The following is a 15,314-nucleotide window of genomic DNA, read 5'->3' as shown; positions in this document are numbered from 1 at the left end:
AGATTCACAGCTCTCCTTAGAAGAGCATATTGGAGCTGTGACTAGGGGGGCCTTTGCCCAGGTTCGCCTGGTGCGCCAGTTGCGACCCTATCTAGACCGGGATGCCTTACGTACAGTCACTCATGCGCTCGTGACTTCTCGTCTAGACTACTGTAATGCTCTCTACATGGGGCTGCCCTTGAAGTCCACTCGGAGGCTCCAACTGGTGCAGAATGCAGCCGCGCGAGTTGTGCTGGGAGTTTCCCGATACTCCCATGTTACACCTTCGCTCCGCGAGCTGCATTGGCTGCCGGTTGTCCTCCAGGTGAGATTCAAGGTGTTAGTAATGACTTACAAAGCCCTACATGGCATGGGTCCGGATTAGCTACGGCAACACCTGCGGCCGGCGTCAACTTCCCTCCGTCCAGTGCGCTCCCACAGAGAGGGCCTCCTCAGGGTGCCTCCGATCAAAGAATGTCGATTGGTGGCCCCCAGGGGGAGAGCGTTCTCTGTGGGCGCGCCAGACCTATGGAACCGCTTGCCGGTTGAGCTCCGGACAGCCCCCGACCTTCGCTCCTTCCAGCGCGATTTAAAAACGTATCTATTTGAGCAGTCTGACCTGGTCTGATGGGTTAGGGTTGGGGTTTTACTACATCTTAATTATTGTTTTAACCTTGGGCATTTATTTAATTCGCTTTTAACTTTTGTATCCTGTTTTTGTATTTATTGCCCTGTACACCTCCCTGAGTCCTTCGGGAGAAGGGCGGTATAAAAATGTAATAAATAATAAAATAATAATAAAATAATACTAGTACTGTGTAAGTTTACTATCTGCATTGATTTTATTTTGTTTCAGTAGCGGATAGATACAGAGCTACAAGGTGTGGCCAATAGTTTGTAGGAGAGAGGGAAAATTCAGAAAGGTAGGTTAAAAACAGTAGACAGAAACAAATGGAATGAAATTTATCAGGGAGAATTATAAAGTTAGGATTTAGGTAAGAAAAAACATGTACAAATCTGGCTCGAGCACATCTGAAAAGGACTTGAATGTACTGGTAGATCTTAGATTAATGCAATAACAATGTAAAATGCAGGAAATCAGGAATCAAGGTGAACACAGGTGTATTGCATGCTGACAGTCAAGAATCTGAACTACTAATGGTCAAATAGGTAGAGAAAAAACAATGGAAATCAAGGTGGGCTGGACTTAGATCTCTTGTGGGCGCAAAGGTACTCGAGACTCATGATGTGCTTGACCCCTCCTCGGTCTCAGCCTCATCATCTCCTTCATCCAGTGCACAAATGTGTGTAATACTAAATCTCTGTATTAAGATTCTTGTCTTCTGATTATACGTGGTTGCATGTGTGAGTATGCTTGTGTGTGACAATGGATGGTGATTGATTGATAATGTGGCATCAAGTTGTTTTCAGCTCTTAGCAGCCATATATATAAATCATGATGATCTGATAACCTGGTCCTTCAACTCTTCCAATAGTGCGTTCCTTGCTATTGTAATTAAGTCTGTCTACTTTGCTGCTGGTCATCCTTTTGCTAGCATAAGAGAGCTAGATCTTCACATAATGCGTTTCAAGGAAGGATAATTTGAGCTTGATCATTCGTGCCTCAAGTGGGAACTGTGGCCTGATTTGTCCTATGTTCCATTGGTTTGTTTTCTTGACTGTGCACAGTATTCTCGGGAGTCTTTGTCAAACACCAACGTTCAAAGCCATCGTCAGGACTTGGAGGTATTCTGCTTTTTCACAATCCATCTTAACTGCTTGTTTCTTTAGTATTGATGGTTGATCCTAAAAGGTAGAAGCTACTTTACCTCTTCTATCTTCATTGCCAATTCTAAGGCTGGTTGCTATACCAGTTCTTACTTGGTGGTCTTTATATTTAATTTTAGTCCCATTTTTTTCAGTTTGCAGTGTCCTGCAGACATGTGATTACCATTTGCAACTTTGCCTGGTCAACTTTCCACAAGCAAAGAGAATGGGGAAGCTGGCAGGGAAGGTTGCAAGCTGTTCCTGTAAGTCTCCCTTATAACTTTTTCTCCTGAGGAACCTGGCCAAAGAAGTACAGGTTTCCATGGATCTCATAGTCCAGAACATGCACCCACCCGCAGTATCCTGCCCAGTGCACCCTCCCGCAGCTTGTACCACAGCAGCCACTGGCATACCCTCTCACACCCAGCAACAGCCACCTCCTGCTGGAACCTAAAATTCTTGACTTATATTCATGAATTCATTTAGCAATAGAAGTGGCAAACATTTATAAGTTGGTTTCCTTCATTTTGATTTCCTAAGCTATACAATCCAACTACATGTTCCTCATCAGTATTTCTGACCTTTGCATCCCAGTCTCCAATCACAAACAGCACATCTTACTTGCATGTTCTATTGTTTTCACATTGAACTCAATCCTAAAATTCATCAACCTCTTCTTCTGCATTGTGGTTAGAGCATAGACTTGAACCGCTGATAGATTAAATGGTTGTCCATGGTTTATAATAATACTATTGGGTCATTGATTGCATTGTAGCCAACTAATGCCCTTGCTATCCTCTTCCTAACTACAGTATAAAAGCTAATGGGCTAATGCCTCCTTAAGTAACACCAGCTGCCTGCAATTAGTGCAGGTTCGCATCCCACCAGGCTCAAGGTTGACTCAGCCTTCCATCCTTCCGAGGTAGGTAAAATGAGGACCCAGATTGTTGGGGGCAATTAAGCTGACTTTGTAATAATGCCGCTTGGGGTGTGTGTGAAAGCCCTAATAAGCAGGCATATACATAGAATGAAGGCTACTGCTAAGCTTGTAAGCCGCCCTGAGTCTTCGGAGAAGGGCGGGATATAAATGGAATTAAAATAAAAAAAATAAAATAAAAAAGCAACACCATTTCTTTTTTGTCTTTCATATCTTGAGTAATAATATGATCTTCTGACAAAGTGTTCAGTCTTAGACCATCTCAGTTTGCTGATGCCTAACATGTTAATTTGTGGTTTTTGCATTTCATCTTTCACTGTGTAGAGCTTTCCCATGTTCATGCTTCTTACATTCCATATTCCTACTGTAATTCTATCTTTGCAGCATCAGATTTTCTTTTCCTGTATGGCAATATTAACTAGAAATCTCAAAGTGTTTAATTTATTTATTTATTTATTTGTTTGTTTGTTTTTATAAACCGCCCTTTAATACTTCAAAAGGTTTTCAGCTCTTGCTCAGTAGCATGTTGAGTGCCATCCAACCTGAGGGGCCCATCATCTGGTGTGATGTGAGTCATTTATAATTTCTGCCTTAGGATTTTTTTTTGGTAAAAATGCTACAGTGACAATAAGGCATACGCAATAAGGCATGGCTTGCTCACGTGCAGTATGAATTAATGTTTTTGTCATTGCACTTAAGTGATCATCTTCCTCCAGCATCCTTGTATATTGCTGCTGCCCAATATAGGCTGGGCAGATGTGATGACCTTTATTCCTGGGGTGATCCTGCTAACAATATATATACATTTGACATGGATTCCAAGTGTTCTTCAGTCATCTTTCCCTAGAACACCCTCCACCATCATAAAGCAGCATGAATGAAGGGGATTAATATGCTAACATAATTACATATAAAACAAAAATTGTACAGAATAATTGAATGCAAAGTATTCGCTTTTTAAACCCATCAAATGAATTGATATTGCAATGTTTAATTACATTTTGTTGATTCTTAATTGCAACATACCTGAAACAATAATTTGGTCATTTATATAGGTACTCTTCAACTTAATCATATTACCCAGTGAAAAGATGCTATCAGAGTCCTGATTATTGGCACAGTGACAGAATATCTTTTTAGTTTTTACTGCAGCTGGATTTGCATTGCAATTAAATAACATTGCAACCAGTTAGTGACTTATTCATTAAAAAAAGCAAAGTTCTTCAGCGTGAAAGCTATATACAGATAGTCCTCAACTTACAGCCACAATTGAGCCCAGAAGATTGGTTATACGTTGCCATCATAAGTTGAATCACATATGATCAGACTCGATTTTATGACTGTTTTTATGATGGTCATTAAGTGAGTCACCACAGTTAAGTGAATAACAGTGTCATTAAGTGAATCATATGGTTGTAAGTCTGAAATGTATAAAACCACGAGAGGTTTAAGCAGGGTAAGGAAAGAGATGCTATTTCAGAATTTAAAGTATCATTGTTTTTTCACCCAGTTCATAAATTTCCTTAATAGACCTGGAATTTCTACTAAGGGTTGCCTGATACTAAATAGGAAGAAGACTTACTGGTTTTAACAAAATCCCACTCCTTTATGGGAGTGCTAGTTTAATTAAAGTGGTAGTGATGAGACACATGAGGACCTATTTTTAGTCTCAATTAACAGGAGCTGCATTTTGCAAGGATTCCAGCAACCTTTCTCCTGCAAGTTTGCAGTGCAAAGCTCTTTGACAATACAAGTAGAATGTTCAAGTAAGCTTGGTAACAGAAAAAAACAGATTAAGTCTCTCAGATGGAGCTCAGCTAAGATTGACCTTTACCCGATCACAAAAAATGCCTTGTTTAAATTTCATGTTTTTGTTAAGAACTTTTGTTACGAGCTTAGATCTCACTGGATTCTGAATTGTGTTCTATCGCCCTTAATATTTCTTAATAGCTCATCCTCTTGACCAATACATTTTGTCAGGAAGTTCTTACTGTCTTTGGCTCTAAGTTTTCCTCTCCTTTGCTGTATTCTCCTGCTGCTTTAAAGTTTTATGTCTGAGCAAGACATTTATAAAACCCTGTATCTTGATAGTAGGCTGTAAGAGAGGTGCAGCAATGTAAAAATGGAGGTGCCTGTGATATGCGTCTCCCACTTCATCTCAGCAAAACGAAAAGCTACTGTACTTCCAAATGTAAAGATGACACTTAGATTCTTATGTTTGCATTTACAAAAGGGGATGGAAGGATTTAAAAGCCTACAACAAAGGCAGGAAAGGAGCAAGCAGCAAGAAAGGCAAACCAGTGAGACTGAAAAAAACAGTGCATATGAAGGAAAAGGCAAGGGGAATGAAATGGTGATGACAAAAAGGTAGTCCTCAACTTACAACAGTTCATTGGTCGTTCAAAGTTACAGCACTAAAAAAAAAGGTGACTTATGACTGTTTTTCCACACTTAGGTCCATTGCAGCATTCACATGATCAAAATTCAGGTGCTTGGCAGCTGACTCATGATAGTAGCAGTGGCCTCTGATCACTTTTTGCAACCTTCTGACAAGCAGAGTCAATGGGGAAGTCAGATTCATTTAGCTGTGTTCCTAACTTAACAACTACAGTGATTCACTTAACAACTGTAGAGCCTTGGTGGAGCAGTGGGCTAATGCCTCCTTAAGTAACACCAGCTGCCTGCAATTAGTGCAGGTTCGAGTCCCACCAGGCTCAAGGTTGACTCAGCCTTCCATCCTTCCGAGGTAGGTAAAATGAGGACCCAGATTGTTGGGGGCAATTAAGCTGACTTTGTAATAATGCCGCTTGGGGGTGTGTGTGAAAGCCCTAATAAGCAGGCATATACATAGAATGAAGGCTACTGCTAAGCTTGTAAGCCGCCCTGAGTCTTCGGAGAAGGGCGGGATATAAATGGAATTAAAATAATAATAAAAAAACTGTAGCAAGAAAGGTTGCAAAATGGGGCAAAACTCAGTGAGTTTAGACAAAACTCAGCAACAGAAATGTTGGGCTCAGTTGTCATAAGCTGAGGACTATCTGTACACTGTTGAAAACTAACTAAGGAAATGAAATGGCAAGGTATTTGGAGGAGAAGGAGAGAAGATAGAGTGAAAAGAAAGATAAGACAAGGGAAAGAGCCCATTTAGAATAAGTGGGTCTTGGTTGGAAAAAGAACTGCTACTTGTTGAATAAACATAGTTTAATTGAATAAACATAGTTTAATTTCAGAGAAAAGGTTCAGTTGCTATACTGAAAAGAAATTGAAAGCAAATCTATTTACTTACTTGAGTATAACCATTTCCTTACCACACAAAGCTTTTACCTATAAGCAGATAGTGATTGCTTTGAAATTATTTTTCTTTTGTTTTTTTAAAGAAAAATGCATTAGTACTTTATCCAGACGTTCTCAGTATGTCTCCAGTTACCATGAGGGTTATATATCTGAAACAACTCACACACATATTTGCCAATGTAGCAAGACAATTTTGAGTGATTGTCTTGACCATATTGATGATGGATCAAATGGGATTAGATATTTTCTATCAACACTGTGATATTGTGTTTTTTCTTGCTATATGCCAATTCTAACCATTAAGCGACATTCATTAATGCTAGATGATGGGTAAAAAAGCCAGTTGTTTTTTTTTGATTAGTCATCATTTTGGATGATATCTTAGGCAACTTTGCCAGCAATTATATATTAAGTACTTTTTTATATTTTTTTAATGGTTGGTGGCAGGTTTTTTGCTTATTTCCTCTTGTATTTCTTAATTTAATTTCAATATTTTATGCAATGCCTGTTCCAGATAACAGGTAATAATTCTAAGGGTTGTTATTTTAATTTACATTTATACATTTACAGTTTAGGCTTTCCCATTTTGTATGTATGTATGTATGTATGTATGTATGTACATACGTAATCTTTGTACTATTTGAGTATAAAGAAAATAGAAGACAGAAAGTCTGGTTTTCTTTCACTTACATTGGGGAGGATTTTATACATTGTACTAATGAAAATTGATATCTAAACCTGTGAAAACAAAATAAAATAAAATTGACCGACAGCATGGATGCAGGCCATAACTTATTATTAAATTCTCTTCAGATCATAATGGTATCTATCCCGGAATACTATGAAGGCAAGAATGTTCTCCTCACTGGTGCTACCGGTTTCATGGGAAAAGTTCTTCTAGAAAAGCTACTACGATCCTGTCCAAAGATAAAGGCAATATATGTTTTGGTGAGATATAAATCAGGAAAGACATCTCAAGAAAGAGTAGAAGAACTGATCAACCGCAAGGTATGATTTCAGAAAACATGTTTACTAAAATGTTTTTAGGACTTTTGAAGCGTGTTTTGACTAAAAGAGAATACACATGTTGGAGTAATGTTTTACTACATGACTATATAGTACTCATTTTTTATCATTAACATAAACCTACAGAAGGTGCAAGAAACGTCTGGTTTGAGTTTATTTAGAGGCTATTTTGCTTTCTTGCCAAAAACTTTTGTCATTCTTGAATGTCAGACATTTCTTTTTAACCTACTGGTGTCAGACCATTAGCACATTCTGGTGGAGAAGAGGCAACTAAATAATTCACTGTTCCTGCACAAAAATATTCATGAAAAACTGAAAACAAAAGGGACATGTTGAAGGTGGAAAGACAGAGGCAGGTGATCAAAGAAGAATACATATAGGTGCCCTGAAAAATGTCAGGAAGTTAAAGTTCAGAATGAGTTGAGTTTGGAATATGAAGAACAATAAAATATTTATGTCTTCAAATAAATGGGGAAACAATATAAGAGGTATTTAGTAGTTATAGCGAAAGAATGCAAAGGAAAGATAGAAGTACTCTTATATTGACTTACATAGCGACGAGGATATGTGTTATACCAGGCTAGAAGAGATTTGACAACCATTTGTCTAAAATAGTATAGGATTTCTTGCTTGAGCAGAAGGTTCGACTAGAAGACCTCCAAGTCCCTTCTAACTCTGTTATTCTGTTAAATGTGAAATACTGATTGAAGAAGTGTGATTTGAACTTGAGAATATAGTAATGTGGATTCCTACTGACTTTATGTGAGATTAGAGTTTCAGAAATATTGTATGATAGTGAAGAAACATGTTGAATCTCTCTCCATTTGAGAAGTCTGGTGAAGTACTAAATGACAGGTAGAGAATGTTTGTCTATTGCCCCCATCCCCACCCCCAAAAGAAGGAAGAAAAGGAGAAAAAAAGATCCAGGGAATTCAGATCAATCTGACATAACTTGGGAAGATCAGATCATAAAAGCTTGTATGCACCTTGAAAATAATAGCTATTGCAGAAGTCAGCATGGTTTTCTCAAAAACCGGTCTTAATCGTAGCTCATTAGTAGAATATATAAATGTTATTCATGTAATGTATTTTTCCAAAGGATTTAACAAAGTAAGCCACAACATTCTGTTTATCAAGATAGTTAAATTTGGGCTGGCTAATATGCCTAATAGGGGATGCGGTGGCTCAGTGGGTTAGGACGCTGAACTTGTCGATCGGAAGGTCGGCAGTTTGGCGGGTCGAATCCCGAGTGCTGCGTAACAGAGTGAGCGCCTGTTACTCGTCCCAGCTTCTGCCCACCTAGCAGGTCGAAAGCACGTAAAAATGCAAGTAGACAAATAGGGACCACTACGGTGGGAAGGTAACAGCGTTCCGTGCGCCTTTGGCGTCTAGTCATGCCGGCCACATGACCACGGAGTCGTCCTCGGACAAGCGCTGGCTCTTCGGCTATGAAACGGAGATGAGCACCGGCCCCTAGAGTCGGAAACGACTAGCACGCATGTGCGGGGGAACCTTTACCTTTACCTAATATGCCTAATATATTAGGTGGCTTGAAATGATACTAAAATAATGCTTATCAATGACTCTTCATTGGTCTAAAATGAATTGAGCATCACAGGAGTCCAGATCTAATAATTTTCAAATTTGTTATTAATGATTTGAATCTACCCCAAATTAAGGTATTATGGGGTCGTAAAAAGGTATTTGAGTGAAAAGGTGGAGAAACATTTTATAAAATTTGCCAGTGGTACAAAATTTTATTTTTCTATATTCAACAATATTTGGAGTGATCTTAATAAGATATTAAAGAATTGAACTGAAAATTCAATTTCTAGTTGCCTCTAGATGACGGGTGATACACAAATCAAATACATACAATTGATTTAATTTAATTAATTGAGACACCATCCAATTTCAAACAACAAACAATTGAGATACCATCAAATTTCAAACAGTTTACACTATAACAGAAAAAATAAAATACAATACAGTTTGAAAACAAACCAGCAGAAAACAAATAAGAAAGCAAATAAAAACCAAGGCCTGAAAATGTTCAGCCCAAGGCCTGAAAATCCTCAGAATAGGCTATCAGGGTGGAAGCCTTCCATATTCCAGGGCAGCTTCATTCCAGAGGGCAAGTGCTGAAGCAGGGAAAGTATCTCTCTTGCATCTCAAAAGATGACATTATTTAATAGAAGAGGCCCAAAGTATGCCAATCTACCACAAGGGTGCAACTGGCAGCTCAGATGAAACTGTGCAAAGGCCTTTAGCCACAGCAGAGCTCATTGAGCAGGAGCTGGGTGTTCAAGGCTATTGTCATGGTTCTGTCAGATGAAACTCTTCAAAGAACTTTGAGGCATTGTTTACTTTAAAGAATCTTTATTTGAGTAGTATGGCATTGGCATGGACATGGTCGAAGCCAAAATCTGAATTCTCCCCTAAACACATAGTATCAAAGCACAATTCCCTCCTCTAATTAACAGTCATATATCACATTCTCCAATTAGTTTGAAATGCAGATCTTCCCTCCAGTTCTCCAACCCGCCATTTCTTATCATCTCTTTATTTCAAACAACCTTGAAAAACACTCTACTAGGACGTTATGTCTAACTAATGCCCATACACATTCTTCCTCCTTCCCCACAGCATTATCTAATTCTAACTCTAAAAGTAACACACAAGTTAAGGGGAAAATGGCTGCATCTTCACATATTGTCAAAGCAAGAACATCTGATGTTAGCAGTGTTGACAGCTATCTTCAGATTGCAGACAATCCTTTAGTGGTAAAGGACAACCCTACCCTATATCAAAGTTGAAATCTCCCTGGATCTAGCTGGCCTTAATAACATCCATTTAGTTTTGATAGGGTTGGGATGAAAACGTATCCACACAGCTTCTAAGTACTTGGCTTGGCTTGGCTTAAATTGGATATTGTAGCATTCTCTGTGTGTTTATGCACAATGCATGCCTTCAAGTCAGTTTTGCTTCCTAGGGTCTGCCTGGGCACATCCCTGTTGGTAAACGTTTGGGAAGTGATCTGCCATTGCCTTCTTCCTAGGACTGAGGGAGTGACTGGCTCAAGGTTACCCAGCTGTCTTGTGTCTAAAGCAGGACTAGAACTCAAAATTTCCAGCCTGGTGCCTTAATTAATACATCATACTGGGTCTCATACTGATGATTCTGAATGCCAAAGTGCTGAATAACAGATAGCAGTTTCATATAGATCTTGAATAGGAGGGAGAGAACATTGAACCCTGAGGTACTCCATAAAAGAGGGCCCAACAGCATGATCTCTTTTGCCTTCCTCAATACCAACTGGAACTAACCTCAAAAGAAGATAGAAAATTCTTTCCCCAATTCTCAAACCCCAGAGCCTAACCAGAAGGATATTATGGTTAACAGTATTGAAAACTAGCAACACACCAAGAAGCACAAGGATGAGTATATTACCTCCATCCAGGCTATGCAACAGGTCAACGGCAAGGGCAACCAAGGCTGTCTCTTACTAAAAGCTGACTGAAACTGAGCAAGATATTCTGCTTTCTCCAGACTTCTCAGCAACTGCAGTCTGACATTTTCAACAACTTTAACTGAAAAGGGAAGATTGGAGATGGGATGATGGTTATTTAGGAGCATTGGTTCTGAGGATGACCTCTTGAGAAAGGGGCATACCTCTGTCCCTTTTGAGGATGTAGGCACTATCCCCTCTCTCAGTGAGGGAATACTCATTCATACTTATCTCAGATCACACAATGAGACTACATCCCTACAGGGAGATAGGGCCCATTTTACACCAGCTAGTCAGAAGGCAGTAGACTGATTGTAATATTCTCTACAAAAAACAGATCCTGTCCTGAGACAAAAAACAGATCCAATGTCCAGATGCTGGTATGTGTCTGACCATTGATGACTTGGGACAGTTCCATGGTTGCCATGGAGGCCACAAACTCCTGTACTGCTTCAGATTAAATGTCATCAGGTGGCAGATTGAAATCCCTGAGCACCAACAGCCTTTGCAACTCTATTGGCAACCCAACAAAAGAATTTAGCAGTGGAGGTAGTGATGCTGCTAGGCAGCTGGGAGGCTGGTACCCTAGCAACATCTCAATTGTTCCCTAGAGTCAACCTCATCCAGAACACCTCAACATATGGTTAACTGTGGAGCGGAGCCTCTAAGACCACATAAAGATTCATGAATGACCAAAGCCACACCTCCTCCCCCCTTCCCCTTTAATCTCAGCTGACCTGAACTCAGAAGGTTCCAAGAGGGGGGCAGTTACTTTTTAGTGAGTAATGCCAGGCTAATGCCCTTATTCATGAATGAGAAACACTTTATTACATACTGTCCTGGTCTTCAAAAGCAGAATCTGAAGCCTAGGACCACCAAGCATCTAATAGCCTTGTCTGAGGGTTTACACACCAGGATCACTTTCAAAAAGCTCCTGCCCCTGAGTTCCTACCATACTTCCATTTGCCCATTGACGTCCCATCTTTCACTTCTTTTTCCCAGGCTAAGTACATAATCTCACATCAACTGACCCCACATGCACTGAACTCATTGTTCCCAATAAGCTAACAGCCGCTATAGGGAACTCACCACCCTTTGGCCTCACCTACCCAAGCATTTGATGGAAACTGGGGGAAAGCCTCTTCAGTGAAAGAGTAAATTTCCCCTCCCACCAAAATGAGGGTGATGACACCCCCAGAGATAAAGAAAGGGAAACCACACACCCCTGAGTTTCAAGCAAAGCCCTGGTGGCAAAGATCCAGGGCTCATTTAGGGAGCCAAAAAGCAGGGCCATCAACATCCCCCAAGTTGTTAGCAGACCAATATAGCATCTCTTAACCCCGTGCTCATTGCTTTCCCCAACAGCCTGCAGCTTCCTCCTAGGCCCTGAGTGACAAGGGGAGGGCTAGAATACAGATGAAATATTCCCATGTCAGCCAAATATGCCCAACTGTCAGCTGGCAGTTGGGTGGCATAAAATGTTTAAATTAGTATTATTAATTTAATTTGATGCTGTAACTGGTTTATGAGTTAAAGCTAGGCAGACACATACTTGGCCATGGCTTCCGCCTACCCATCTAGCAAGTTCTATGAATATAGCAGAACCTAAAGCAATAGACTTGCTCTTGCAGGGCCAATACTGCCCTCTCAAAAGATACCATTGGAGAAAACTTGATAGGCTAATGGAAATTCCAACTTGATTTATCCCATCCAAAGCCTTACACTCTCAAGACATTTAGCAAGATGTTGTTGGTGTTGCATACTGCCATTGTGGGCTGTTATGTAGAGTAGCAGTTTATAACAAGGTGGACATCAGTGTATTAATGATTATGTAATTATTACTGGAATAATTAATGTTATACAACCCATCTTTATGAAATGTATATATCAAAACTCTTGCCTGGAACGTGGAATATGTTGCTTAAACGTAAGTAACATGCCCATTATAGATTAGTGTTGAGAATTGTATGAGCACTCTATTTTTGTCTCGTTTAATGTTTTGTCCTGCTTCTTTTTTATAGCTTTTTGATAGATTGCGAGATGAGCAACCAGAATTTAAACAGAAAATTGTTCCAGTTGCTAGTGATCTTACAGAAGTAGAAATGGCCCTTAGTGAGGAAGACAAGAAGAATATTCTAAATTATGTTAATATTATATTTCATTGTGCTGCTACTGTACGATTCAATGAAAGCCTACGGTGAGTATGTTTTATTAAAACTAACACAGTTTCTAGTATTTTTGGTGTAAAGTCTTGATTTTGTAAACTTTTAAAGAGAAAAAATGTATTACTTTGTCAAGCCATAATGTCTTGGCTCTGAGTAAGAATGAATGTATTAATTTACATTTACTACATAGGTAGTCTTCACTCACCAATCACATTTGGGACCAGCAATTCCATCACTAAGAGATGCAGTCATAAAGTGTAAGAACACATGACCATATATGTGACTTATGAATGCAGTTCCTCTAGTCCAGTTGTGTTTGTTACGCAAATCATCAATTTAAGTGCAAAATCGCATGAGCATAACTTGTAACTTCCTGCTGGTTTCCCCGTTGACTTGTCGGCAGCTGTCTATGAAAGTTGCAAATGGTGACCAAAAGATGCTGCAACCATTGTAAATGCATGTTGGTTGTCAAGTACCTGAATTGCAATCATGTGACCAGTGATCTGCAATAGCCAAACTTTGAGGACCAATCATAAGTCTCCTTGTTCAGCACTGTCATAACTTTAAATGGTTGCTGAACAAATGGTTTACTGTTTTTAAGACTTAAAAATATACTTGTTTAATTGACAATTGAATTAAGGAGTACGACAATGTGTAATTTGAAATTTAAGTTTGTCTCAGAAAAATTATTGAATTCTCTATTAATTTACATGCTTTGTTTTTACACTAGGCATTTTCTTTCTTGGGCTGCTGTTTATGGCACAAAGACTTTAGCTCTTATGTTTTTTTCTTTTACTTCAACAGGGATGCTGTTCAGCTCAATGTAATTGCAACACAACAGCTTCTCCTCTTGGCTCAGAAAATGAAGAATCTAGATGTGTTTCTCCATGTTTCAACAGCATTTGCATACTGTAATCGAAAACATATTGAGGAAGTTGTTTATCCACCTCCTGTTGATCCTAAGAAATTAATAGATTCCTTAGAGTATGAATTCTTTAACATTTTTCCTTTTCTATTTTTTCTTTTGAGAATATTAGGAGATGATTAAGAGCTGGGCTTTAATTTAAGATCATTTTTGGTTTGAATTAACTCCATATATAATTGCTTGGTACTTTCAATAATATTTTACAATGAACTTGCATATTTAGATATAAGGGGGGTTAGATCTTAGCGTTGTTAGAAAAGGTTCTTTGAAGTACTTTTGATCCAGCAGATCATTTCTGTAGGTGGAAAGGTAAAACATAATTTTTGTAGATTTTCCATTTCAGACCTTATACTAGTAGCCTTTGTCTAACAACCCATTTGTTTAATGACTGTTCAGAGTTACCATGACACTGAAAAAAGTGATTTGTGACCAGTCCTCACACTTAACCATTGCAGTTTCCCCACAGTCATGTGATCAGAATTTGGGCACTTGGCAACCAGTATATATTTATGATGTTGGCAGTGTTCTGGGATCATGTGATCATCATTTGCAACTTTCCCTCCTGACTTCTGACAAACAGAGTCAGTGGGTGAAGCCAGATTTGCTTAATGACTGCATGGTTCACCAGAGAACTACAGTGATTTGCTTAATAACCATAGCAAAAAAAGATTGTAAAATCAGGAGAAACTCACTTAACTATCTTGCTTAGCAACTGAAATGTATTCATTTATTTGTTAATAAATGAAGGTCTACCCAATTGTGTTCATAATTTGAGGACTAATGTACCCTCTGAAAGTCTGCTCCAGTATATTGGTTTGTATAAAATTCAAAACTGCTGTTGGAAATTTCAGAGGGAGAAGATTGGCAAAGATCGCACTTTTCTTTTCTGCTCATCTAGAGTGAAATTCTGGATCCAACCAAAGTTTGTTTTTCTGGTTTTCAGATAGAAATGTTGGTGGTAAATTGCATTATAATTGTTAATAAATACACTCTTCTGGGGTGTGATAGCTGTTCAGTTAGAATGAACGAGCTACGTGCTTTTGTGTGTATATGTAGGGGTGTAGGTCTATACATATATTGTATATAGTATGTATATGTTGTATATAGTATGTTTAGGTGTGTGTCATGTATTTGTTCACTTTGAGACTGGGCAACTAAATTTTATTTTTGATGTGTGTCGTTGTGCCCACAGTAAAAAAATGACAAGGTTATCTTATCTTTTAAATTTGGAAGATCTTAATGAAATTAAGCTTTTTAGCTGTTTCTTTTAGTGTGACCTTTCTCCTAGTTATCCCCATTTGCTATTCTCTAAGTCTGAAGTCCAGACATAACTTCATTGTAAGTTATTGAAATGAATGGAAGTGAGTTAACATAATTACATTTTTCAGGTTGGTTTCAGTAGATTTGAAGAACACCTAAGGCTGCAATTCTGTGTATTTAGGAATAAACTTGTAAAGTTCATCAGACTTTTAGAATTGCACTCTTAATACAAATTAAGTTTACTATTAATGATTTAAACAAGGGGTCTTCAAACTTGGTAACTTTAAGACTTGTGGACTTCAGCTCCCAGAATTCCTCAGCCATCATGGCTGGCTGAGGAACTTTGGTAGTTGAAATCCACAAGTCTTAAAGTTGCCAAGTTTGAAAACCCCTGATTTAAACAGTGGTATAAGAAATTAGGTTTTCCTTCCATGAAATTATTACTAATTGCAG

The 15,314-nt window shown here is 38.7% G+C and overlaps 1 protein-coding gene across 4 annotated transcripts in view; it reads left to right on the top strand.

Annotated features, from left to right (window-relative positions):
* The window catches only part of FAR1 (fatty acyl-CoA reductase 1), a 49,589-nt gene that overhangs the window by 12,934 nt on the left and 21,341 nt on the right, over positions 1 to 15,314 (top strand). Inside the window, exons 1-4 of one of the 4 annotated variants that reach the window (XM_081339462.1) lie at positions 869 to 902; positions 6,791 to 6,985; positions 12,533 to 12,708; positions 13,481 to 13,660. In XM_081339462.1, the coding sequence (XP_081195588.1) occupies positions 6,797 to 6,985; positions 12,533 to 12,708; positions 13,481 to 13,660 (545 nt within the window). In that variant the 5' untranslated portion in view covers positions 869 to 902; positions 6,791 to 6,796. Of the gene's footprint in view, positions 1 to 868; positions 903 to 3,215; positions 3,252 to 6,790; positions 6,986 to 12,532; positions 12,709 to 13,480; positions 13,661 to 15,314 lie in introns of those variants that run through there. The other 3 variants (XM_081339459.1, XM_081339460.1, XM_081339461.1) reach the window with 3 other exon arrangements.

This window comes from Vipera berus (genome assembly GCF_964194415.1).
Source record: "Vipera berus genome assembly, chromosome: 1".
Taxonomy (NCBI): Eukaryota; Metazoa; Chordata; class Lepidosauria; order Squamata; family Viperidae; genus Vipera; species Vipera berus.
Note: the sequence above shows the minus strand (reverse complement) of the source record. Positions and strands in the feature narration are given on the sequence as shown.